The sequence below is a fragment of the Dendrobates tinctorius genome, unplaced genomic scaffold, assembly GCF_039654945.1.
Source record: "Dendrobates tinctorius isolate UK_male_01 unplaced genomic scaffold, ASM3965494v1 ptg000027l, whole genome shotgun sequence".
Lineage (NCBI taxonomy): Eukaryota > Metazoa > Chordata > Amphibia > Anura > Dendrobatidae > Dendrobates > Dendrobates tinctorius.
In genome coordinates this window covers 17382550-17410292 of record NW_027361695.1, presented here as the reverse complement: position 1 = coordinate 17410292, position 27743 = coordinate 17382550, and the positions used below count along the sequence as shown (strand labels likewise).

The 27743-nt window shown below is 43.3% G+C and overlaps 1 protein-coding gene and 1 long non-coding RNA gene across 3 annotated transcripts in view; one reads left to right on the top strand and one right to left on the bottom strand.

The window, feature by feature from the left end:
• Positions 1-27743, bottom strand: part of CFAP20DC (CFAP20 domain containing) — a 459179-nt gene that overhangs the window by 78692 nt on the left and 352744 nt on the right. For both annotated transcript variants that reach the window (XM_073569809.1, XM_073569810.1), the window contains one exon: positions 12107-12478. In XM_073569809.1, coding sequence (XP_073425910.1) covers positions 12107-12478 — 372 coding nt within the window. The remainder of the gene's footprint in view (positions 1-12106; positions 12479-27743) is intronic.
• The window catches only part of LOC141084835 (uncharacterized), a 123184-nt gene that overhangs the window by 26339 nt on the left and 69102 nt on the right, over positions 1-27743 (top strand). The gene's annotated exons all lie outside the window — the stretch shown is intronic.

Here is a 27743-nt window from a genome sequence, read left to right as displayed (position 1 = left end):
GAACCAGCAAAACAGTCATTCATTGGCTGAATGAAATGATTATGACACATTAAAATCATAGTTTTAGGTAGCACTTTGCCCCGTAAATATGCGGATGTGCTGCCGACAATATGCACACTGTATGGGGACAGACGATTGTATTGACAAGTGCTTTGTCCCCATACAGTTTGTGTTGGCCCACATGGGCCTAAATTGTTCGATGTTAATGGTCCTTTTAACCAGACTTACCTCTAAAGCCACGTTCACACGTTCTGTATGTGGTCAGTATTTCACATTAGTATTTGTAAGCCAAAACCAGGAGTGGGTGTAAAATACAGAGCTAGTGAATGCGTTTCTATAATACTTTTTCTCTGATAGTTCCACTCCTGGTTTTGGCTTACAAATACTGAGGTAAAATACTGACCAAATACTGAACGTGTAAACATGACCTAAATGTGAGGTCACACATACTTGATGTTGTAGTGATGCAGAACCACAAAGAAGCAATATAGAAACCATGGGATAGTTTCTATTTTGACTGAAATGTCATGACTCTGTTGTCGGGTGTCCCAGGACCAGTGGCTTCTTCCCTGCTCCTAACACTAGGAGTGCCCTAGCTAGCCCTGTTACCCAGATTACTTCTGATGGTAAAGACGTCGGAGCCACGAGCCTTGCCTTAACTCTCGAATCCACCCTCAGGCTGTACACTTCCCCCAACCAGACTAACAAGGTAATACAAACAGGGATAAAGGAAAATATCAATCATACAAATATACTCACACAAACAAGGCAAACCGGGGAGTGGAGTTTGGGTAAAACCAAAGTAGGAGAAGAAAGGGAATTATCACACACTGAAAATCTAGCAACAGTCACAGATAAATCCACCAAACGCTTTCTCAAACACCAACCACAAACCACCATCTCCTAACCATGCAGCATGAAGCTTGCTCTGGCAATAACTGCTTGCCAGGGCCCAGAATATATAGGAAAGAGGAGTGGCTAACGGTGAACAGCCGAGAGCCTTAATGCAGGAAAGCTTCCAGGAGCTCTCAACTGAGCAGATTAACCCCTGCACTGCGAAAAGAAACCTGCATCATTAAATATGAAGGTGAAGTGTTTCTAAACAGTGCAGGAGTAGGCGAAATCAGCTGATTTGGTCTTCTGGCTCCTCTCTGTCGTGGTATGCCTATGACAGATGAGCTACTTTAAAAACTTTGTGGGTTTTTTTACCATGGACCACTGGTTTTAAATAAGACTCCATATGCAGTTGGGTTTCCTTAGTGAGAGCCAGTTCTCCAAATCAAAAGACAAAGGCCCCGACTCTTCAAATAGTTTTTTCACTAGAATTCTGTTGCAAAAATTTTGCTCAACATATAATTGTAGAAAAATATTTCATGGTTTTACATTTTTATACCAGCTCTGCAACTTGAAAAGTGATTGCAGATACTGATGGGCGAACATGCTCGAGTGCAGCTGTCAAACAGCCATGAGACATGCAGCTATGAGACTCGAACATAGTATTCGAGTATGGGAAAATATATGGGAAACAAAGGAATTGGAGCTTCTTCTTGATTCCCATAGAGAATGTTAGCCTTATTTAGATTAAAGGGTTTCTGCAGGACTTTGATGACCATAGAATAAAGTGTTTGATTCAGAAATAGAAGACTGTAACCTCCTTTGTAGCTCTAACATCCAATTTGACACTTCAAACCTCATACTTCTGTTTAAAGGTGGCCTCACTTCCACATCAGGCATTGGGTGGGGTAGGTGATATCACCTATCCGCTGCGTCTCTAGTGAATACGACAGGTGCAGATAAGTACAGGTGACCTGGCGGGTATCTGCAGATGTGATGTCACTGGCTACACTCACGGAAGTAAGAAGTGTAGACCCCTTAAAAAAATCGTATTTTATTCTTCAAATCTTGTAAAATCCTAACTTTTCTGCTCTGGAATAAAGCCTAGTTCAGTTGCGTTTACTTCTATCCTTAGATTAGGTAATCAATAACAGATTACTGATTGTGCTGAGACTCTGACCCCACCGATTCGACATTGATGACGTTGCTTTAAAATGTCTGCAATTATATGCCATTCTAATAATTATCGTCAATCCGTGATTTTCTTCTATGGTTCTCACTTAGTTGTTCACTTCCAACAACACATCCTGGCCATTAAGCTTTGGGTCGCGATCAACTACCAGAAAAATTCTATTGTGTAAACTTTTGCCACTTATACGGTTAAACATTGCAAATTTATGAAGATTAAAGAATCGGATGAACTTTCTGTTCATTATCCGGCTCGTAAGATTCTCTACGATTCTCAGCAAAGCACCACATGCTAAAAATGAAAATGATCCGGGCTGAACGTGGACATCGCTCTAAGACGGATTCTCGAATCCCTGCAAGTTGTTAAACTCTTTAGATCCTACTTGGAATGAAGAAAGATCATCCGTGTGTCATTATTTTATATCTGAGCTTTTTATGCTGCTTTAATGTTTCAAGAGCTCAATTTTTCACACATTTCTTACATTGTTACTTTAGCTGTTTTTGGAAGATTTATGCAGTTCTATTATGGACTAAAAATAACTCAATAGACCCAGCCGTAAGAATGAAAAAAAGATTAGGAGTAAGCTGGGTGGATGTGTCTGGAGCAAAATGAATCACTTTTTGTTTAAACTGTAAAAAGAAAAAGACTTGGTATGAATGCCAAAAAAATCATCATACGTGTCTGGTGTAACACATCCCGCGGCTAAAGAGCAGGTGCAGAACAAAAAGTACCCAAATTCCGGAACTTTTTATTAAAGGCTCAGTTGTCTGGGCATATCTAAGATATTAGGGTATATTGTGTATCTTGATGGGTATGAAGTCCACCAAAGCATCCTATGAATGGAGTTTGCATGTCCTCTACTGTTCCGATAGACATTTTCCAAATATTCTGTGAAAGTCTGTATCAAATCTTCTGCATGCTTGTATTTCTGCACCAAATCCTGCACAAAATTCTGTGCCGAATGCTTGCAATATATATTATTAGAATGTTTAAAGTTCATTTTTTCTGATACAGAGTTCCGAAACCTCTGTTTCCTTTCACAGAGTCATAGCGGTAAAGGGATTGGTCCACCATAACAATTTTACTGCCCATAAGAGGGAAAAACTTTGGCTCCTCAACCAACCCGAACAACAGGGCTCTGGAATTGTAGCTGTGGTTAAACATTAACAACAATGCCGCATTCATGGTCAGTGGGAGTGAAATACTTCAAGAGGTTGTCCACTACTTTTTCCTAGATGACCTATCCTCGATGATAAGTCATCAATATCTGATAGGCCGGGGTCCGACACCCAGCACCACCACTGATCAACTGTTATCAGGGTCGGGTAGTGGCCGTGGGTCATTGATTCAAATCAATAGGAGGCAGCTGTGCAGTACCTTGTCGCGGCCACTACCAGAAGATGGAGCTGCTCCTCAAGTGAGTACTTCCGGCTGGTGGCCACCATCACCGATAAGGGCTGATCAGCGGTGGGGAGGAGGGGGCCGTGTGTTGGACATTGATGGCCTATCCTAAGGTAGCCATTTTGATAACTACTATGTAGGGCAGGAGCTGCTATTGCTGAAGTGGTCTTGGTTATGGCTCACAAGCTGGGGATTGTCTTTTATGACGTCCATATTCTGAAAAGGGCAAATATACAGTCGGGTAATTTTCATAAACTAACTACTTTAACAAAAATTTCCACTCTAATTTTGGCCTAGAGCAACAAATTATTAAGGGAGTGCAAATTTCCTCAAAAATAGGAGGTGTATAAAAGACCTTACCTGGGCAATCAAGTTTTGCGGATACTAGCAATATCTAAATTTTAGGAATTACTGGATTATCGTAGAATGGCTTTTTGCAACACTAAAAAATGTAGTCCGCTCACACTGACTTGAGGCAGGAAGATTTAAATTTCCAGATTAATATTATGAATTCTTACACTCTGCTTGGCCCCAGTAATTAATTATAATTAATTCGGAATTGTTTGAACACAGTTATACGTCTGTAAAAGTTTAATTACTAACTATCTGCATGGTGGCACCATTACCCAAAGGGACGCATTATATTTCTTAACTTAAAAAAATAATAATATTTGAACTCAACAAAGAGAATACCATGAAATCATGAATAAAACATTACAAGGGTTACAACGTGACCCTTAAAGTTTACTAAGTAGTTCTGAATTCTGTTCTATGTGGGGGGGTTTACTCATATTTTGGCAGCATTGTACTTCTGGGGATTTGTGGTAATTATTTAAGGCCATGCAGTAATGTTTTTCAGCATGCAAGAATCCGACTACTTTCATCTGCTGCTTAGAAGTCAGCCACAATGCAGCATAAGAGGACAACATCTCGCTGACATGAAGCGGATAATTAGCTATCGCCCCTTTTAAGAAAGAACTCTTGGCTTGTGAGATCCGTGCAAAACAAATTAATGGGATTTCTTTATTATATGTGTCAGACAGCTGAGTGTGAGGAGCCTGAATGTGTAATATTTGGAAGGAGTCGAAGTATATGTCTATGGCCCCTTTGGGATGGTCACTTGAGGCTAGGTTTTATCGGTAACTTGGTTGCAGTAAAATTGCCGCAACCACTGTATAGGATTGTTGTTTCCTGATAGGGGGCAAAGTAGGTCAGAATTTTCTTTGCTATTATAAACCACATTTGTTATATATATTTGGGCAATTAGCCAATATTATGGTTTGCAGAGTATAGAGGGTCTTATTGCAACATTGGAAATTACGCCGTTTCTTGTATTGTTTTGTGGCCCTATCCCAATTTAGGAAGATTAAATACAGCCTAACCTAACCTTAGATCTAGTTCACCCTTGTGCATTTTCAAAGATTGCTTTGCTTGGGCAATGGTACTTACATGGGTTTACCACAATAGACAGGAGCCAGAAGACTGTAGCATCTGATTTCTCCTACTCCTGCACGGATTAGAAGCACTTTGCCTTCTTATTAAACAGTGTAAATTTATTTGGGCAGCATAGGGATTAATCTCCTCTGTTGAGAGCTCCTGGAGCTAAGGCTCTCAGCTGTGCACTGTTAGCCACGTCCATCTAATATATAAACTAAAGCTGGGGTCACACTGCGTTAAGGCAGTCCGTTTAACGGATTGCGTTACACCACGGCATAACGCAGTGTAACGAAATCTGTTAACACTGCCATTAACCCCCATTATTGGGCACAGCGCCAAAGCATGCCATAATCGGCATGTGCTAGTGATGTGCCGTCATTCTGTGACGGACCATCGGACGCGGGCTGCAGCATCCGAGGGTCCGTCACCACTAGCGCAGATGAAGCATCTGCGCTAGCGGTATAGCATAACGCGATCGCATTATGCTATAGTGTTAACGCAGCCCGTCAACACTATGTGTTGAACGGACTGCTTTAACGCAGTATGAACCTGGCCTAAGCCAGGACTAGCACTCATTGTCATAGGTAGCTTATGCTGCATGGCTGGAGGAGATTGTTGGTTATTATTGAAGAGAGTGTTTGGAGGATTTATCTGTGACTGTTGCTAGGTTTTGAATTCATGATAATTCCCTTCCTTCTTCTACTTTGGTTTTACCTCATTTTCCACTCCCCAGTGTTTACCTCTATTGTTTTTGTGTGTATATTTGGTTGTTTGGTAGTTTTCGTATTACCTTGTTAGTCTGGTTGGTGTATTATGGGAAACTCTACTACTCCCCTCTTCACTGGTTGGGGGAAGGGTACAGACTGAGGGCGGATTCAGGAGCTAAGGCAAAGTACGTGGCCCCGGCATCTTCACCATCAGAAGTAACCTGGGGAACAGGGCGAGTTAGGGCACACCCAAGCGTTAGGGAGAGGGAAGGAGCCCCTGATCCCGGGACACCCGACAACAGAGTCGTGACAGCCTGACTATGTTTACAACACTGGCAAGATTTCTTGGCATGGATACAATGAAGGCAGGTAAGGGTCTGCTCACAGTTATATTTGATAGAATTGAGCAAAAAGATTTGCTAGATTCTAGACCAGCAACCACATCGGTAGTCTGTGGCTGCCGAACAAGAGGTCTGCAATCTTCCTACCATGAGACATTCGAAACAAGTCTTTGGATCAGTAGGTCATGGTACATCATGCATGCATTAAGCCACATTGTAATGACTTCATGGTCATCTACTAATCTGAAGAGAAATCAAGAATACTACAGGTAGTAAAAGGTTTGCAGTGCCATAGTCCAGTGACCCCCGGCTACCGATCCATTTTGCAAATCTTTTTGCCCAACTCCATCAACGGAGACATGCACATCGACTTTTCATCTTTGATGGAAAAAATAGTACTTTGGATTATTCTGTCAAATGCCGGGTATCATGATGGCACATAATTGATTGTAACTCAATGGGGTCCAATGGTCACTGTTGATGTTAATTGTGTGATGGGTCTGGATCTTCATAAAATTTTTCTTCAATGATGGAACAGAAAACCAAAAACGACACAGTCGATGTGAGCTCTGTGTGTTCTCCTTATGTGCATGAGGTGGTTTCTCTAGGTACTCTAGTTTCTTCTCAAACTATGAAACACACTGATCAGATATCGGGCTTCATATGAAAATTGTCAAAAAATTTGATTTTGTCCCCAGCTAGAGCAGGGCGTATGTGATGATATTTGTACAACTCTGCAGATATGTTGGTGCTATATAAGAGAGAGACATGTTTTTCAGATCATTTTCATCCTGTTTTTTAATAAACCATGAGCATAGTAAGGCAGAGTGTACACCCTCTGACTGGTGGCGCTAAACTCCTGCTGATCACCAACATGTTTTGAGCAGGGGAATCAGTTTTGTTCTATGTGTAAGTTCCAGTGCTATTGTTTTTATTCACTGGTTTGACCTGGATAATAACCCTAGAAGATAGATGGAAACGCTGTATGTGCAGAACGAAAAACTGATTTCTCTCTGCGCATGCGTGGATTCCCAGCTATAGCGACTTACGGAAAACATAGGAGGCATCATTCAAGTCAATCGACGCAATGTGACTGGCTTCCGTTACAGTATATTCCCCTTTCTAACCATTTTTTTGCATTACTACATCCACTATAATAAATAATGGTCAAAAGGAGAAATCTTCAACAGTTTTGTGTATGCACTGCAACAGCCATGGATAAGCAGACTGGCGCATGACTTCAGAATCCAGGGCTGTGAAGTCGGAGTCATGGAGTCGGAGCCCATTTTGATGGAGTCGGGGTCGCTGTCATGGAAATTTAGGAATCGGAGTTGGAGGTTTGGCTTACCGATTCCCCAGCCTGCCAGAATCAGATTACACTGTTTTTTTTTGTAGTGTAGACATTGAGACATATTGAACTGCTTAGGAGCTGAGTACATAAAACGGTAGGAGTTTTTTGTTGCTTATTTCAGTTGTATTAAAGGGAATCTGTGACCTATTTTTTCTTATATAAGATGCAGCCACCGCCATCAGGGGCTTACCTACAGCATTCTGTAACGCTGTAGATAAGCCCCCGATGTAACCTGAAAGAGAAGAAAAATGAGTTACAGTGTATTATACTCACCCAGGGACGGTCCGGGTCCGGTCCGGGTCTGATGGGTGTCACGGTCTGATCCGGCACCTCCCATCTTCTAGCGATGACATCCTCTTCTTTGCTTCCTGTCGCGGCTCTGGCGCAGGCACACTGCTCTACCCTGTTGAGGACAGAGCAGAGTACTGCAGTATGCAGGCGCCAGGAAAGGTCAGAGAGGTCTGGCGCCTGCGCACTGCAGTACTCTGCTCTGCCCTCAACAGGGCAGAGAAGTGCGCCTGCGCCGGAGCCGCGAAGGAAGCAAAGAAGAGGACATCACTGCATAAAGATGGGAGGCGCCGGATCGGACCGCGACACCCATTGGACCTGGACTGGACCCGAACCACCCCTGGGTGAATATAATATAACTCGTCTTCTTCTCTTTCAGGTTACATCGGGGGCTTATCTACAGAATTACAGAATGCTGTAGGTAAGCCCCTGATGGTGGTGGCCACATCTTATATAAGAAAAAATAGGTGACAGATTTTTAAATATTTAAAAAAAGTAGCAAAATAAAATATACCCTATAGGGCCATTATCTAATTAACTTTATTTAAAAATAAATCAAGCGTGACTGTAATACATGTACTTATATGCATACTGTATAGTTCTAATACTGTTGTAACTATTAAAAATACAACAGTATTCAAATTATTTTCGGTGGCTTTTTTTTTTTTTACTTGTGAACCATCCATAACCTTTTCAACTTCCTATTTTTCGCCTCCGTAGGGAGGATAAACAAAGACTTTGTATAACTGACCGGAGCTCACAGTTGGAAGATATAAACCTTCCCGAATCAATTCCCTGTCGCAGTGGGCAAACATAAACCTTACTGAATCAATAAATTGGAAGTAGGGCTCTTATTATATCGCCTTCCAGCCATTGTTTTCTAGGACAGAACCTGTCTTTTATACTTAAGAAACTGTGATCTTAAACACAATGTTGGAAAGGAAGAAAACAAAAAACACAAACAGCCCACATGATGATGTAGCATTGGATATTTTATGCTTCTATTATTATATTTTACATTTTCCGGTAAATTTAAAGGGATTGTCCTCCTTTGGGGACAATTTTTTGCTTTTTTCTCCAATAAATGTATGTATTTTGGGCTATAAATCATTTCCACAACTGAGTTTCATTAAATGTTTTGCAACATTTGGCTCTTATAAACTCTTTTTTAGAAAATCTCTATATAAAAAAATGAATGTGTGTGTGTGTATCACCAACCAATCACGAAGCATCTTTCATTTCACCAGAGCTGTTTAAAAGAAGCTGTGCTGTGATTTGTTGCTATGAGCAACAGTTTTCCCACTCCAGAAAACACCTCAGCAGACACTGAAATGGTGGGAGAAATCTAGCATCCCTGGGAACATAAGCTCCCAGCCATTGTCTGCCCCCAGAAAGGAGCAGAGAGGACATGACAGAAATGGATCCCCCCTCCCGCGCCCATATACACATCACTCATCCTCCATCCCGGTGTAGGCACATCTTCCCTCTTAAAGGGATCATTGGTATGGAAGTTAGGGCAAATCCATCTAGACCCCAGGCCTCTCTTAAAGGGATCCCCGGTATTGAAGTCAGGGCAAATCCCTCAGTGCTCTGATTCTGACCCCAGGCTTCTATTAAAGGGATACCTGGTATTGACGTTAGGACAATTCCACTCAGCGTTCTGGTTCTGACACCAGGCTCTATTAAAGGGATCTCCTGTATGAAAGTTAGGGCAAATCCCTCAGCGCTCTGGTTCTGATCCCAGGCTCTCTTAAAAGAATCCCTAGTATGGAAGTGAGGGCAAATCCACTCAGCGCTCTGATTCTGACCCCAGGCCCCTCTTAAAGGGATCCCCGGTACAGAAGGGAGGGCAAATCCACTCAGCGCTCTGATTCTGACCCCAGGCCCCTCTTAAAGGGATCCCCGGTACAGAAGGGAGGGCAAATCCACTCAGCGCTCTGATTCTGACCCCAGGCCTCTCTTAAAGGGATCTCCGGTATGGAAGTTAGGGTAAATCCCTCAGCGCGCTGGTTCTGACCCCAGGCTGATGGGATGATGTGGGATATTAGGGGGAGTAGTCCGGTGGCTCTGGCTGACGGGATGATCTGGGATATTAGGGGTAGTAGTCTGGTGGCTCTGGCTGACGCGATGATGTGGGATATTAGGGCTAGTAGTCCGGCGGCAGTGACGGGATGATGTGGAATATTAGGGGTAGTAGTCCGGTGACTTTGACGGGATGATGTGGGATATTAGTAGTCTGGTGGCTCTGGCTGACGGGATGATGTGGGATATTAGGGGTAGTAGTCCGGTGGCTTTGACGGGATGATGTGGGATATTAGTAGTCCGGTGGCTCTGGCTGACAGGATGATGTGGGATATTAGGGGTAGTAGTCCGGTGGCTCTGGCTGACAGGATGATGTGGGATATTAGTAGTCCGGTGGCTCTGGCTGACGGGATGATGTGGGATATTAGAGGTAGTTGTCCAGTGGCTATGGCTGACGGGATGATGTGGGATATTAGAGGTAGTTGTCCAGTGGCTATGGCTGACGGGATGATGTGGGATATTAGTAGTCCGGTGGCTCTGGCTGACGGGATGATGTCGGATATTAGGGGTAGTAGTCCAGTAGCTCTTGCTGACGGGATGATGTGGGATATTATAGTGAATGTGGCTATGTGGAGTGGGCGGGGCTCTACACTCAGCTTTATATATATATATAGATATAATCATTATAATTTGTTATAACTAACCGTAGTTAGTTACTATGCCCGGGCAGCGCCGGGCTCTTCAGCTAGTGATATATAAAGTTATAAACTCCTTGTCCCTCATAGCAGACTCACTGAAGGATTCTCAGTTAATTCATTCTGCAGCCGGCATACACCACAGAGACTATAAAGGGCAAACAGGGCAAAATTTCTAATGAAAACAAATTGCAAGAAATAATTTTTGACCTCAATTATCCATACTTCAAAAAAAAAAAAAAATGCTAGGGTTAAATGTCAATTCCACTTGAGATATGTCTTGGGGCTACAAATATCACATTAGGAAATGCCAGCTTGTTTAGAATTCTAAGAACTCATCTTTGGGACCCTCGTTCCCCAATTATTGACCCATCTAAAGCCTTTGCTTGTGTACAGTAGTGATCCCACACTTGATACTAGTCGGCTGTTGCAAAATTACCAATCCAACAAGATCCGTGCAACAACTGAGCTAGAGAGATGGAAACAAAGTCGAACCTTCTGTCATGTCATCATTTGGCAAGATCAATTATTTTATATAATTTTGACGCTATAGCTTCTAAATTTAATAAACGAGTATTTTGCAGTAATCAGGTAATCCCGCTAACCTTTTGCCTCTAGTTTAACATCTACATTCTCATCTTGAGAAATGGAGCTGAGGAAGGAATAAAGTGCACAGAACATAGGGTGAGGAAGGAGGACAACGAGACCATCGGTGGTACTCTCCTTGGAGGGGTTGTGGGAGGCACAACTACCGAATGAGTACAGAATACGAGTTGCTGCTGCCCCGTTCCTGGTGGAGGACATTCGCCAGAAAAAAACTAACCAAGGTGGAAGAAACACATCTAAAATAGACTGCGCCGCTGGAATTAAATTCTCTTGACTTGATAAAATGAAAGGTTTTTATTAGCACTACGTGTGTCGACGTCTGAGCGGCGTTTTTTTCAAGTGAAAAAAAAAAGAAAACAACAACATTTTGGTGTTTTTTTCAAATTGGAAAAGTTGCAAGATCAGCATCGAAACGCGTAGTGCTAACACAACCATTAATTCTTTCACATCAAAAAGAATTTCATTCCAGCAGCGCAGCTTATTTTAGATGTGTTTCGCCAACCTTGGTCAATTACATTCTCATCATCTAGTACGTGTATCTGGAGGGGGTAGGTGCCACTTACTTGTACATGTGGTGTTCATAGACTTTTAGATACTTTGATGTTATTAAATTTTATAGATGGATTCTTGGCTTAAAATAAATTAAGATTTGTGGTTACAAGAGGGACTCTTTAAATTTTCTAAAAAGGGGTTGTCCCATGTCATCAACTTTAGTCCATATTTCCTGATTTGGCACTTGGATAGCATACAGAGGGGATGTAGACAGTCCTAGTATCCCCAATACCACTTGGGGGCACACATTCCCTCGGTTGACAACTTATATTCTAGAAAATTGCCACAGGCTCTTTACGGCAGACCTTCTTTCCCAGTAGGGAAACTAGTGGCCACATAAGTTTCCAGACATGATCTCTGATGGTTAGTCAAGTTAGTTCATTGGAGATCGGCAAACAATGGTGTAGCTTCATTCTCAATGGTTCATTTGTAACAATCCAAAATAACTGAAGTACAGTAGGTTCTTCTAAAAATCTGAGAAGCTTGTTCACTCTGTTGGCTTTTGATTGAAACCACGCTTCCCCTTGCACTAATGAACTGCAGGACTATTGAGTGATCAATTAGAACATTCTTATAGGAATTATTTTTGATGCCACCTTAAAAATAAAAAAACAAAATGTCCTCCCATCTTAACAATAATAGGAGGCAATCGAGCGTAAAGCAATATGTTTTCATTCACTTACTGAAGCTTCATCTGTCATTATCCTCTCCTCTTTGGGAATTTCCTTCAGGGATTTCTTACTCATTGAAGTCCTTAGCGTATTATCTGATACAAATTGTTGAATTTTCGAAATGACTGAATTTCCCTTAGAGAATTCATTCCTGCTTCCGCTTGGGGACAAGCTACGAGTTGGCATCAGGCTTTTCTGAGTGCTGAAGCTTTCTGTCTTCGCTTCTTTCTCATTGTTTGAAGTGGAAGCCTTGATGTTTGACTGTTCGTTTGAGGAAGTGTCGGAGCTTCTGCTATTGATGTCCATGAGATGTGATGACTCGGAGAACTGGGTTGTGTCATGGTCTGGTTTGGGACTGGAAGTCCATTGAAAAGAAAGACTCTCCTATTAAAAGAAAATGGAAAAATATGTTTACAATGTAACATACATAGTAACATAGTAACATAGTTAGTAAGGCCGAAAAAAGACATTAGTCCATCCAGTTCAGCCTACAAAATTCTGTCAGAATAAATCCCCAGATCTACGTCCTTCTAAAGAACCTAACAATAACTGTAAGATACAATATTGTTACGCTCCAGGAAGACATCCAGGCCTCTCTTGAACCCTTCGACTGGAGTTCCCTCCTCAAGCAGGGAATTCCAGATTCTCACTGCCCTAACAGTAAAGAATCCTCTTCTATGTTGGTGGAAAAACCTTTTCTCCTCCAGACGCAGAGAATGCCCCCTTGTGACCATCACCTTCCTTGGTATAAACAGATCCTCGGAGAGCTATTTGTATTGTCCCCTTATATACTTATACATGGTTATTAGATCGCCCCTCAGTCGTCTTTTTTCTAGACTAAATAATCCTAATTTTGCTAATCTCTCTGGGTATTGTAGTTCCCCCATCCCCTTTATTAATTTTGTTGCTCTCCTTTGTACCCGCTCTAGTTCCATTATATCCTTCCTGAGCACCGGTGCCCAAAACTGTACACAGTACTCCATGTGCGGTCTAACCAGTGATTTGTACAGAGGCAGTATAATGCTCTCATCATGTGTATCCAGACATCTTTTAATGCACCCCATGATCCTGTTTGCCTTGGCAGCCGCTGCCTGGCACTGGCTGCTCCAGGTAAGTTTATCATTAACTAGGATCCCCAAGTCCTTCTCCATGTCAGATTTACCCAGTGGTTTACCGTTCAGTGTGTAATGGTGATATTGATTCCTTCTTCCCATGTGTATAACCTTACATTTATCACTGTTAAACTGCATCTGCCACCTTTCGGCCCAAGTTCCCAACTTATCCAGATCCATCTGTAGCAGAATAAAAAGAGCTGCTCTGCATTGGTCGGGAATCAAACCCGGGCCTCCCGCGTGGCAGGCAATAATTCTACCTCTGAACCACCAATGCTTCTAAATGTAGTAAAAAAAATTGGGTATTCTTGGATATTAAAGCCAAAGACCGCACTAATTAGCGCAAAGTCCATATATGCAACATTGTGCACATTCAAGTGAATGGGATCCCCATCCTTCAGATATATAGATCATGCTCATGGTCATATTAAACTAGCAATGTCATGGTACACAGGTCATATTATCAATACAAACATGGGTCATTGTTTTATTCCCCAAAGAGGAAAATCCCTTACTTTCTTCATCAGATAAAAACTCACTGTTGGTCTTAATGAGCCTCCATAGGTTGGGGTTGGGAAACTTTGTTTTATCACAACTTGGAACAATCAGAGGATTTCCTGGCACTTTGGTGGCAGGCCAGTTCAGCTTTGTCTGATACCATGCAACTCTACCTTAGTATGTTCATAATTAGCTGCCATACACTAATATCCGGGCTCCATCAGACTTCAAGTGCATGCAAATATTTTTCCTAGACTCAGATCTTCACACAGAAAATACTATTGTGCATATGGAGTCCGATGGACTAAATCACAAAACACTTTATGCCAATGTATAGAAGTGGAGGCACATGTGTCTGGGATCTCTGTGCACGGTAGCCTGGCAGCTCTTAATAGAGCTTTTACGAACAGATTTTGCAGTAGCCACTCCATCTAGCAGATCCTAGAGAGTGCCTTGGCCTTCAATCTTTCACCCCTAAACAGGTATCTGGAATTGCATAGGGGACCCAAGGTTAAGTCCATGGAGTAGCTGATAACCCTGGTGCAGGTTGGCAGAGGATAGCCATAAATGTAGTCAATACCAGGTGGCCAGGGACAAGAACAGAATCATCGGGTAGAAGAATAGTCAAAATCATGTGCTGAGGTCAGAAACAGGAATCAATCTGGCCAAAGTAAGGTGAAGCTATAACTGGCACTGTAGGCAGGGAGATAAGTGCCTATATAGAGTGAAACTCCACCCAAGGCTCACAGATGGGAGTGATTAGAAATCCAAGTTCAGGAGTTAACTCCCAAGCTCCTTGCCTGGATGGCGCCAATAGTACTAGAATATCAACCCAAATTGTAGCACTCATGCCAGTAACAATGGTGTGGCACTTCGCAGCAACAGAAGAAGAGAGATAAATCACAGGCATGGATGTAACAATATGGAGGTAGAGTGGTGCAGTGGAGTAGAGGGCACATGCATTTCTATAAAAGACCTCTGCCGAAAATGGAGCTTTAATACAGCATACTGCATGAGCCCTAAATTCTCCTAAAAATGCCATAAAATAAAAAATTCCCAGCAGGGCTTCAAAATTGTGGTCTTTCAACAGCTAGAAAGTTGCAGATTGCAGACCACAACCCCAACAAATATTTTTGTACAGTAGCAATGCCTCTTAGTATGCAGTCAGACTAAAGTATTTAGGCAACCAACAGAGTGACAATAGTAGACCTCCACACTTTTTGGGTGACTATGATCATGAGACTGCTATTTTGCAGGAACATAGTTAGAAATAATCAGGAATTTGCTAAGAGTGTCCAATATTTTTGGAAACAATCCCAGAAAATACTGTTCCAGTCTAAGAAAGGCAGGGTTTATGTCAACTCATTCTGTCCTGGTTTGGGTTTTCCTGGGAGTGTGAACTAAAAATGTCCATATTTTCCAAGCAAGATCTTTCTACTATTTAAGGGGTCTCATAGCAAAAGCTTAAAATTGGGCTTCCTACTGGTGAAACAAAGCACCTGGGATAGAAGAACCTGGTGCTTTCCAGCCTCAGATTCTTTTCAAGATCGTTGAGTTAGTTGCTACCACCCTTTGGAGAGGACCTAGGTTTTGTCACCTCCACTCACCAAAATAGGGGATGCAGTCAGTCATTTCCAGGCACGCTCCCCAGAGGGACCCCATTGAAGCAATATTGGCTGCCCCTAGTGACAACACGTCTATGACAAATTCCTATATTACTACATATAAATCACTTTTATTCATTGTATATTCCATTTTTTTTTAACTTAATTTCCTACATATATGTGTCTGTATGTGTTTGTAATCTTCGTGCCCCTATACTACTAGTTCACACAGTAATAATGTAATGAAAATGTTGTTATGGACATTAATGTTCACCCTGAAGAATGGCAGACACCAGATCGTCAGGGGACATGATCTGTGACACCCTCCTTGCAGCGAGCCCTTCAATCACATTATTCATCTTGCTTAAGACGGCAGCAGGGGCAGCTCGGTGCTACTCGGTGTGCGGAGACTAATGATGTTTTTATAGGCTCCTGTTCAGCATGAAAATCAAATTCTATCAATTATACTTTGTCACCTCTCAACCCACTGCCCGCATCACGCGCTATGTAGGCCAAATGGAGATTTTCAGGCACTATTAGGTACGTAATAAGTCTCTCAAACATTACCAATTATGAATATCAAGTGATTTAGGTTCTGGTTTGTGCACCTGTCCGTGGATTGTTAAAGAAATGGCTGAAGAAAATCTGATAAAATAAAAACCCTTTGGGGCTTATTAGGAAAAATGACAATGCTCGGTGCCAGAGCGTCCTGGCCTAAGGGCATGAATCTGGTACTGAAGGCCATCATGGCAGACTAGTTATTCACCTCAAAGAGCAGTAGGGTAGAACGTACAGCTGCTGCATACCTCTTGGGATAGAGATCTGCCAGATACTTGTGGCATAACTGTTACACCCGGTCCCCGTCCTGGCGCTGCGCCCAGGTCTGCCGCTGTTACACCTGGTCCCCGTCCTGGCGCTGCGTCCAGGCCTGCCGCTGCTCTCCGTTCTGGGCACTCACCTCGAGCCTCTCATGCTGCTGCTCAGCATTCTGTCCTCCCTCCTGCCTCCTCCTCCTGGCGTCCTGTGAGGAGATCTGTAACTAAGGCTATTAGGGCACGCCCGCCCTCTCTCTTGCCTTCTTAAAGGGGCGGCGTGCATTATTCAAAAAATGCAATCAACCAATGGAAGCGCACTGGCTGCTATTTCTGGCCTCTCCTCCATAGGGAGAGCGCCGGAGCAACGAGTATCTATCATTGCTACATCCAGGTCTCATGCTAACCTGTCTGCGCTGCATCGGCAGTCTCTGTGCATTGTCTAATCAAATCCTGGCTGGATTCCTGCGTCACTTTGTCAACGCCCATCATGACTACTGGGTAGACTTAATGTCCTGGGCCGAATTTTATTACAACAATCAAGTAAGTGAATCTTCTGGAAAGTCTCCCTTTCAGACTGTCTTCGGATTGCAACCCGGAATACCTCTTCCCATCTCCGGATCATCTGGCGTTCCAGCTGCCGATACTTTCTCCGAAGATTTTTCTAAGATCTGGAGGGATACCAAAACAGCTCTGGAGAAAGCCTCCCAGCGTATGAAAAGGCATGCGGACAAGAGACGTTTGGATGCACCTAACTTTCGTCCCGGAGACAAGGTATGGCTCTCTTCTAAGTACATCCGGTTAAAGATTCCATCCTACAAATTGGGTCCACGGTTCATCGGACCATTTGAGATCTTGAGACAGATCAATCCAGTCTCGTACAAGCTGAAGTTGCCCACTTCCCTACGTGTGCCTAACTCCTTTCATGTTTCTCTCCTCAAACCAGTAGTTTTGAGTCCCTTCTTTAAGGATTCGGGTACCACTCCTGACCCTGTCTCGGAGGATGATGTTTTTGAGGTAAAACATATCCTGGCCGTAAAAAAAGTAAGGGGTAAGACCTACTACCTGGTGGACAGGAAGGGTTTTGGTCCTGAGGAGAGATCTTGGGAGCCTAGGGAGAACATCCAGGCTCTTCTTCTCCTTAAATGGTTCTACGCAGGCTTGAAGAAGAGGGGGTGTAAAGAGGGGGATACTGTTACACCCGGTCCCCATGCTGGTGCTGTGCCCAGGTCTGCCGCTGTTACACCTGGCCCCTGTCCTGGCGCTGCATCCAGGCCTGCCGCTGCTCTCCGTTCTGGGCACTCACCTCGAGCCTCTCATGCTGCTGCTCAGCATTCTGTCCTCCCTCCTGCCTCCTCCTCCTGGCATTGTGTGAGGAGATCTGTAACTAAGGCTATTAGGGCACGCCCGCCCGCTCTCTTGCCTTCTTAAAGGGGCGGCGTGCATTATTCAAAAAATGCAATCAACCAATGGCAGCGCACTGGCTGCTATTTCTGGCCTCTCCTCCATAGGGAGAGCGCCGGAGCAACGAGTATCTATCATTGCTACATCCGGTTCTCATGTTAACCTGTCTGCGCTGCATTTGCAGTCTCTGTGCATTGTCTAATGCTCTCTGTCTCCACAAAATATCAGTATCCTGTGTTACCTGGTTATATCTGCAACCATCTGGGCCTAAGCCATCCCGTTCCGCCTACAGCCATTCGAGTCCAAGGACTGTGTGAAGGTCACTGGAACTGACTCCTTACCAACTACCCGGATCCAGGACCCAGCGCATTACGGACTCTGCTGTAACTTTTGTTATCCCTTTTGGTCCCGCTGGGACAGCTGCCACGTGTTCGGGGTCTAACTGGAGACACTCAAGTGCTGAACGTTATCATTCTGCATTACTTTTCATATAATACAATGGCGGCTGTTACCGGAGGCACAAGCAGTAAGCTACAAAATTAAAAATCTTTCCAATTTTTAGAACAGAGAGGATCTTTAATAAGCGGTAAATTAAAAAGTCACTTTTTTAAAGAACAAAACTTTGTGATTTTTCCCATTTAACAAAATGAGACAACCCCTTTAATGGATGATAGTGGAGCTGTTCTACAAAACATGTAATCCCTTTTCTGGCTTTATTTTTAGATTTCCCTCTACCTAAGCAAATCCTTTCACACAGTCCTGCCGGCGCTCCATAAAGTTGAGTAACAGATAAGTTATATTTTATCTATGATTCAATTTTTTTTTTTCCATTCAAGATGTAAATGCTCAATCTGCTCTGATTATGGACTTTTTGCTGCCTTTTTTCAATGCATTTTTTTCCTTTTTGTTGCCTTTTTTTGGTGCAGATTTGAAGGAGCAATTTTTTAGGCGTTTTTGCAGTGCAGAAATTCTGATATTCTGCACTTAGAAACTCAATTTTGAGGATGCCATTGGAGTTATATGATCCCCAAAAATACACAGTCCAACAGCGCCTTTGAACGCACAGTGGGCATGAGATTTCATGAACTCACATCGATTTTGCTTGAACTCGGCGTCAGGTTTTCTACAAAGGAAAAAAAAATAAAAGGCAGAGTTTTCCCTACGTGAAACTGTGGTCTAATATTTTGGAGTGAAAAAAAAAAAAAGTTATAAAGTCTAAAAAGTTCAGAGCGATTACATCATCTGAAGCCGATCACTAAGCGCAAGAGCAAAACAAACCGCCAACGTCTCCAATGGAACCCCAAAAAGCCAATCTGTTTGTGCAATCTCTGCTCAGTTGTGACTTCTCTTCAGCCGAGCGAAGCTGAACCCTTTAGCTTGTGCCAGCATCGTTTTCTGAAACAATAGAGTGGTTTTGACAGAACAAAGCCTTGAACAGCAGATAGCCCTTGGCTGAAATGTCATGGATTTAAGCATAAGGTCTGCAGCCAACTTAATCACTCCGTTTGCCTCCTTCAAGCAGATGGGACCTTGGTGCCTTTGAGGGAGGCTTGGTAAACATCATACAAGAAACATGCATAATATTGTCATTACATATTAATGGATACGTCGGGATGAACTTTACATACGTGTCAGACTGAAGTTGATGCATGTTTATTATACCTGGGAGGATAAACATCAGCCAACGTCCATGAATCAACATTTGCATCTTAAAATCACAGCTGGTGTTTTATCTCAACTCCCAGGCTTTGACCCCTGGAGTAATATTTTTTATTTTTTTTATTTATTTATTTTTTTGCATAAAACATTCTGGTGCCTGGAATCAGATTGTTCTTTTTAGAAAAAAAAAAGGTGGTATTTGAAACACAAGTATCAGTAATATAGCAAAGCAGCGATTTAGAGGGAGATGTGGGAGGTTCAATGCATTATAGCAAGTTATGATATGTAAGGAATATATGATACCCCCCAGCAATACATTATGAGGCAGGATATAATTACACAACATACTCAGGCTTTAAAGTGAACATGCACCTACAAACTTCTTTAATTTTAATCTAAAATAGACCAAAATTCAGTGCATATTAATTTCTTATTAATTAATCAGAGATGCCCTGTATAGGAATACAGAACAGGTAACCTCCAGCTTATTTTTAGGGTCACTAGATGCCATTCTGCCTCCCTGTAGCCACCACTAGAGGGAGCACATACGTATATTGCATACTGGGTTTAATTTGTAAATAGTATTCAGTAAGCTCTTAAGCTCCACCTAGTGGTGGCTGCAGGCAGCCAGAATGGTAAATTTTCAGGGCTGTGTTCAGACAAACAATGAAAAACCTATTTCGCACCAGTAAGAAACAGACAATTTTGGGAGGTTTCTGTTTTTCACTGACCCATTTTTCAAAGACATATTGCCTCAGGGGAAACACATTCAAGAATTTGAGCAAAGTAGTACATGTAGTATTTTATATGAGGAGAATTGTCAAAGTGAGTTGGCCTATTGACTGTCATAGTTTCAACATTTTAAAGGGGTTGTCGGGTGAAAACATGTTTTCTGCAGGATGGGAGATAATTTGTTGATCGGTGGGGGTCAGATTATTGAATCCCACCCTAATCTTCAGAACCTGGCATGTTTTATACCCGTTAGACTGGAGTACAGTGTGCATGCTGAACTACAGCTCCATTTATTCCCTGTGGAGATCCAAGAGCTGAACTCGGCATATGCCGAAGGTCCCATAGAGCGTGATTGCAGCAAAAGTTGGGCGCCAGACCTGCCACTCCATTTTATAATAGGTATATTAAATGTGCAAATTGTCTCATCAGAGAGGAAGAGAACTTGAACTCTAGCACTGCCTATTGGAAGTAGCAATCTTGTTTCAGGGGTATAGCCCATCATCAATGCAAAGTGTGAGATCTGGTTTGGCTGGGTGAGAGGCTAAGGCTGGGATCTGAGGAGTAAGGTTTCTCCGTGTGGAGAGTGAGATGCCAGGTCTGGCACGCTAGTATGAGGAGACTTAAATGCTTTGCATGTTCCTCTGGGATATTAAATATGCAAATTGTCTCTACGGGGAGGAAGAGGACTTGAACTTTAGTGCCACCTATTGGAAGCAGGGATCCTACTAGTCATTATCAACCCTTTATCGAACCTTGCAATATGACTTAGAATAAAAGCCAAATCAGAATCTCAATTTGCAGAAATGGTGTTTTGGGGTATTGCCCCTGGTCAGTACAGAGTATGCGATCTGATTTGGCTAGGTGAGAGGCTAAGACTGGGATCTAAGGGGTAAGGTTTCTCCGTGTGGAGAGTGACATGCCATAATGACTTGTAGGATTGCTACGTCCAATAGGTGGAACTACAACCGTGGCGGTGAGTTCCATAGCGTCACCTCACTGTTCTTACAATAAAGAATCGCCGGCTGAGATTAAGATTAAACCTTCTTTACTCGAGACATAGAGCATGCCCATGGTCATTGCTGTAGGTCTGGGTGTAAAAACATTAATAGAAACATATGTGTATATAATTATACATTGTCATAAGATCGCCCTGTCATGATCGGTTGTGTCGGACTTTCTGGGATTAATTTCTGTGGCCTCACTCTGATGGGGGGAGGCTTTTTTAAAGCATTGCTCAGGCATTGCCCGCTGTCAGTTATACTTTTTCCCTCGGCTTAGTTAAGTGACCCCTGTGAGTTGTGCTATGTGCCTGCTTTTCTGTCTACCTGCTTTTCACCTGGTCTGTTGCCTGTTACGTTCTTGCCTGCTGATTCAGTGCTGTGTGTCTGTTCTCCTGGTTTCTGACTTCGGCTACGTCTCTGGATATCCACCTGTCTATCCCCCCTGGTACTTCTGCTGCTCATACGGTTGTGACCATTAGCCTGTCCCTTACATCCCTCCTGTTTAGTACTCATCGGTGCTTCTGTTTGTGCTACACCTGCTGGTAAGGTCTTTATTTCGGGCCGGCATCTCTCTCTGCTCCTGCTCCCTCTGGGGGACACGTGGCCGGCTCCGGCCCTTGGTAGTCATGTGGTGCAGGTCCTGTTAGTGCACAGCCTCAGGGACGTGCTCCTCTCCCTAGCGACCCCGGTAAGCCCCTGCAGCACCGCAGATTTCTCAGGGTCCAGACAATCCTGATACGCCCATAGGCCTTCATTTTTCAAAACTGGAGAACTGAGGTTAATCACCAAATGTCTGTTGATTAGCTTGCATAATGCAATTTCATCTGTAAATATTGAAATTCTACTCTGCTTACCTCTACAAGATCATTAATAAATGAAAAACAAGAGGGCCCAATACTGACCCCTGTGGTACCAAACTGTTAATTGTGACCCAATAATGATCAGTATTTTTAGTCTAAGTGCTGTCTTACTGTAGATAACCACCGTTTGAATGAATATGACCAAGTTCTATTTCAATGAAGTGGATCTGCAACTCTGTATAACGAAAACAGAGCTCTAATGCTACAGCTATGAAGCTACATATGGGAACCTGGCAGCGACTGCGTAAAATGTACCTGTTTATTCTTTATTTAGTACCTTCCTAACAGTTATAACAGATTAGTGGGGCACAAGTCTTCAGACTCCCCCCAAATAATCCTCCACTGTTTAAAAGGGCAGAAGTACTGAAATGCTGAGCTACTGAATAACTTTCACAGAATGGTGTACTGTCTCAATAAATAGTCTAAGAGCCTGTACACATAGTGAATTCTGGGTTCATAGACTTTTTACTGCACCTGTATACCACTCTCTGCATGTACTCTTCTGCCTGCTGCATGCCACTCTGCAAAATGGGTTTCGAGTGATTGGTGGGGGTCTCAAGACAATGATCTACTGCATATTAGGAAGGGACCAGTTATTAAATAAAATATATTCAGAGGTACTCCTTAATTCTCTGGCAGTGTGTTCATAGGAAAAGTTACCAGGCTATCCTGCTGAAAATGCCATTTGTGGACAGGTGGTGTCATGCAACGTGGACAAAAGGCTAAGTGCAACACAAAGAAATAAGGGAAAGGGAGCCAAACACTAGGGAAGGGGGAGAGTGGAGACCCACAGACAGATCTAACATCACCCTGTCTGCCCTATTGTCCCTATATAAGTTGCACACTTATCGTCAAGAAGGATACCTAATCCCTGCCTGACCCTGGCGAAAAGCCCTGCATCGGGAAGGACAGGATGAGCACTAGTCAATCCCCACTAAAGACAACTGGGATAAACAAATGAACAAGGGGAAAACTTAGCTTGCGTAGACTCAGAGAGAAACATCACCCACAACTCTCAACAGCAAGTTGGGAGTTATAAACATCCAAATCCAGGTGTGAACATTAGAGCCGGGGAAGGTGGCCACTGGGACCTAGTGTAAGAAGAACCAGGCAGAAGTCTGCAAAGCAGACTGCTGAGACCTTCTGCAGACAGATGCAGTGCAATGGTCTGCAGCCTCTGACAAATCCGTGACAGGTGGATCCTTTAGAGCAAGTATGCCATCCTTAGCTAGTTTTTTCTGTAACTACTGGATGAGTATCCTGGCTAAGCACCCAGCCCTTACCTAACAATACTTTATTTATTGGGTATTTTGGGGGTAAATGAGGTTTTTGAAAATGGGCTTTTGTAGCCAAACTCTATGATTGGTAGAGGAAACAGTGCTTTTGCCTCTTGACCAAATACTGAGTTTTGAAAAAGTTGAACATTCTGAGAATCTTTTATTGCATGCAACTTAAAACAGTGATGACATCATCAAAACTGATAAGAATCTACACTTGGGTGGAGATTTTTGCTAAATTAGATCTGAGAATTATAAATTTAGGTTGTGCACATCTGTATTTGGCGTCTGTATCCACAGTTATGACAATTTGGGCAGTAAGAACAGCTCAGCATGTCGAACTAATGTTGCCATCAAGAGGACGATGCCTCGACAGATACCATTTTAAGGTGATGGCAATCCGTCGGGTGTTGTTTGGAATTGTTCACCACTTTCTCTGATTCATCAGTCTTCCATCCACGCAGCATGAGCCTGCCTTAATATTCATTTGCATTAACTGGAGTGGATACCTGAGCTGCTGAATGTAAATGCAATGTTTTAATGATGATGTGCCTTGTGACCCCATCAATTCTCTCTACATAATTTAATAGTGTCTGAGAAAATGTAATGTGTCATTAATGGAAAGGTGGACGTTGTTAATTGACGAGGAAATATTCCTATGTTCAGACGCCAGACAGAAAACTGGCAGGACCGCCTACAGACGTGTTTCTGCAATTTGCTAGAGGAAAGCAGGGTAAGCTGAGCGATACCTGCGCAGCCAATGCAATCATTAAAGGAACTGTCCCACAAGTACAACTCATTACCTTCATCGCTGCCAATCTGCGGGATGTGGCCTTACAATCTGTATGACATCGGCAGTCATGTCCCTTCGACAGAGCAGATTGGAAGAGGAAAAACTGCTCTGCTGACATGGGGCAGCTGAATCGCCGGCAGGAGCGGTCAGTGACTGCTCTGAGCCAGCGCAAGATAGAACAAGCAGGTAGTTAACAACTTGCTGCTTGTTAGTTTTTGGTCCCATACTTAAAAAGAATAATATTGTCCTGGATAACCCTTTTAAAGGGGTTTTCCACTATTAGGACAACCTCTTCTTGAACTAAATGTTGCCCCTGATAAAATAAAAAACGTACAGTATACTCACCTCCCATTCTGGTGCTGTTCCTGCGGTGTCAGCACTCGCTTTCCCTGGAACTCTAGTGCGGTGTTGTGACACATGACCCCCCACGCACAATCAGTGCTGGCATCACTGTGCCCGCCTATGTACGGATTGAACATGAAGAGGAAGTCCAGGCTGCAGATGATCTCCGGCTTCCTCTTCATGTTCAGTTCGTACGTTGGCGGGCACAGTGACGCCAGCGCTGATTGGGTGCTGGGGTCACATGTCACAACACTGCGCTAGAGCCCCAGGGAAAGTGAGTGCTGACATCGGGAATGGTGCTGACACGGGAGGTGAGTATAGGGTTTTTTATGAACGTATAGGCGAACTAGGCGGCCGCCTAGGGCGCCGACCCAAAGGGGGCGCCAGAGAAAAAATAGAAAAAATTATAAAAAATCTTTTCAAAAGGCAAAAAGTTTTAGGGATGGAAAGAAAAGTGTACATATTTAAGGGCAAATATGACGCAAGAGAGGTTGGTTGGGTTGGCAACAATTTCGATAGAATCTGAAGTTGCTAAACAAATTAATCTCGGTGACTTAGTGTCATCCTTTTAAAAAAAAAAGGCAAGTAAACAAAAATTTTAATTACCTATGGTCGTTTTTGTTTTGTGTTATTGATTACTTTGTATATATTTGTCCTATACAACTCAGAAGATTAAAGAGTTAGGAGAGAGTTAATTAATCATTGTTGTTGTGGTTTATTTTGCTCCTAAATTTATATCCCAAGTTTTCATCTACTGCCAAGAATAGTAGGGGCGCAACAAAATAGTTTCGCCTAGGGCGCCGTAATCTCTCAGGCTGGCCCTGTATCGGGGTCAAATATTTAGTTCAAGAACGGGTTGTCCTAGCAGTGGACAATCCCTTTAAGGTTCAAGGTAGACATATGAACTTATGAACTTTGAGTTCAACCTATACCCTAACATGTTGATCCAGAGGTAGGCAAAAACCTATGAGGCATATGATAATTGTCACATATTGGGGAATAAATTCCTTCCATGTAGCAATCAGAATAGTTCCCCAGATCAACGTCCCATCACAGAATAAGTAGTCATAGCCTGTAACATTATATTTATCAAAAAAGGAATCCAGACCTTCCTAGAACTTTTATAGTGGATCAACCATGACAACATGATGTGGCAGAGAGTTCAATAGTCTCACTGCTCTTACAGTAAAGAATCCAGAATCTCACTGCTCTTAATTTGAAGAATCTTTGATAATTACACTATATTCCTCTAAATGTAGAGGATGCCTCCCTGTCACCATTGCAGGTCTAGGTGGAAAAAAAAGATCATTACATTGTGTGAATCCTAGCCACTAGGTCTCACCCATAGTGTGTGTTGCACTACAATGTCATGACATTGCGGGGTCTAGGAAGTGACAGGTGCCTGGTAGTGATGAGTGAGGTGTTTTCCGAGCAAGCTCATGCCTTAATCGACTATTTTCGGGGTGCTCGAAAAAAAATGCTCAATGCATGTCTCGCGGCTTTTCGACAGCCGCAAAACATGCAGGGATTGCCTTAGGCTAGTTTCACACTAGCGTATGGCCGAGGTGCGGAGGGCTGCGGACTTCCTCTGTGAAGCTCCGCCCATGGCCGCACCTCTTCTCGTCAGCTCCGCCTACTTCGGCATGTCGCGTGCAACGTGTTGCATTTTGGTGCGGTCGCCGCATCGTCAAAACGACGCATGCGGAGGCATCCGCATTAGGGATGAGCTTTCCGATATTGAAATATCGGAAATCGGCCCAATATTTGCGATATCGGAATTCCGATTCCGATATTTTTTTCACATCGGTAATCGGAAAGCAGAAGAAGACTAAGCATGGTTTAAAGGGAGTGTATCCGTTCCTCCACGTGGTGCTCCTGGAAACTCCCTGCAAAGCAAGGTGAGCTGAACGCAGACACATGTCAGTCAAAGGGCATATTGACACCACCACTGGCAGTTTTAATTTAATAATGTAAAATCACTAACCCTAACCCTAACTATCCCTAATCCCTAACCCTTAACCCTTACCACTAACCCTAACCCTAACTAACCCTAACCACTAACCCTAACCCTTACCCTACTAACCCTAAACCCTAACCCTAGCCCCTAACCCTGCTAACCATAAGCATAACCATAACCCTAACCCTACTAACCCCTAACTAGAGTTGAGCAAAACGGGTCGAAAAATTTCAAAAGTCGCCGACTTTTGGCAAAGTCGGGTTTCATGAAACGAAACCCGACCCTAGGATGAGGTCGGCCACGAGGTCGGCGACTTACGCGCCAAAGTCGCGTTTCAAAAGTTTGTTTTGCGCTCCTTTTCAGCCAATCAGGATCCACGGACACTGTGGGCAACGTGATGACATAGGCACGGGTCACCACCATCTTTCAGAAGGGCATGCAAGTGATTGGCTTGCTTTGGTGGGCGTCACAGGGGGTATAAAAGGGCGTGCACGCCGACCGCCATGTTACTCATGCTGATCTCAGAATAGAGAGAGCTGCTGCTGCTGATGATTTTGTAGGGAGAGCGTTAGGCAGGGAAGAAGACACCAAAAACTGCTTCTGCTGCTAGCGATTTTGCCTGTAGAACACACCAGTCACTGTGTGTGCAGTGCAAGGGGAGGCTATATAGTGGTGTATCAGTGGTGTTGGTTGTTGGGCTGCCTTCTAAGGCTTCCTGACATTCCTGCATTGCTGTTTACCCACTGCTCCGCAAACTGCTTTTTTAAAAGCAATCCCAATTTTTTTTTTTTGTCCTGCTGAGAAGAAGAAACAAAAACTGCTTCTGCTGCTAGCGATTTTGCCTGTACAACACACCAGTCACTGTGCAGTGCAAGGGGAGGCTATATAGTGGTGTATCAGTGGTGTTGGTTGTTGGGCTGCCTTCTAAGGCTTCCTGACATTCCTGCATTGCTGTTTACCCACTGCTCCGCAAACTGCTTTTTTAAAAGCAATCCCAATTTTTTTTTTTTGTCCTGCTGAGAAGAAGAAACAAAAACTGCTTCTGCTGCTAGCGATTTTGCCTGTACAACACACCAGTCACTGTGCAGTGCAAGGGGAGGCTATATAGTGGTGTATCAGTGGTGTTGGTTGTTGGGCTGCCTTCTAAGGCTTCCTGACATTCCTGCATTGCTGTTTACCCACTGCTCCGCAAACTGCTTTTTTAAAAGCAATCCCAATTTTTTTTTTTGTCCTGCTGAGGTACTGAGCGTGCATTTTTCACACCTTACAGCGGTGTACGCTCCTCACACAGTACCGTGTAACGGCTGTTATCACAGCCACAGTGAAGCTATCAGTGTGTCACTCTGTGAGAATAAGTCGAGGACATGTTCCGTTCTTACAGACCTGCACTCTAGGGAGATTCCTATTCTGCCCAATTCTACATACACCTTGTAGTTTGTGATACACTAGCCAATTTCTGCCTGTGACATAGCGCTCAGATATTCAGTGGGCCTCACACAATCCATAAGTGTCCAGTGTCCACAAGTGTGTGCAGAAATTAAAAATCTCCCTTATCCTCTAGTGACTCTGGTTACAGCTCTGCCATCGAGCCTGTGACA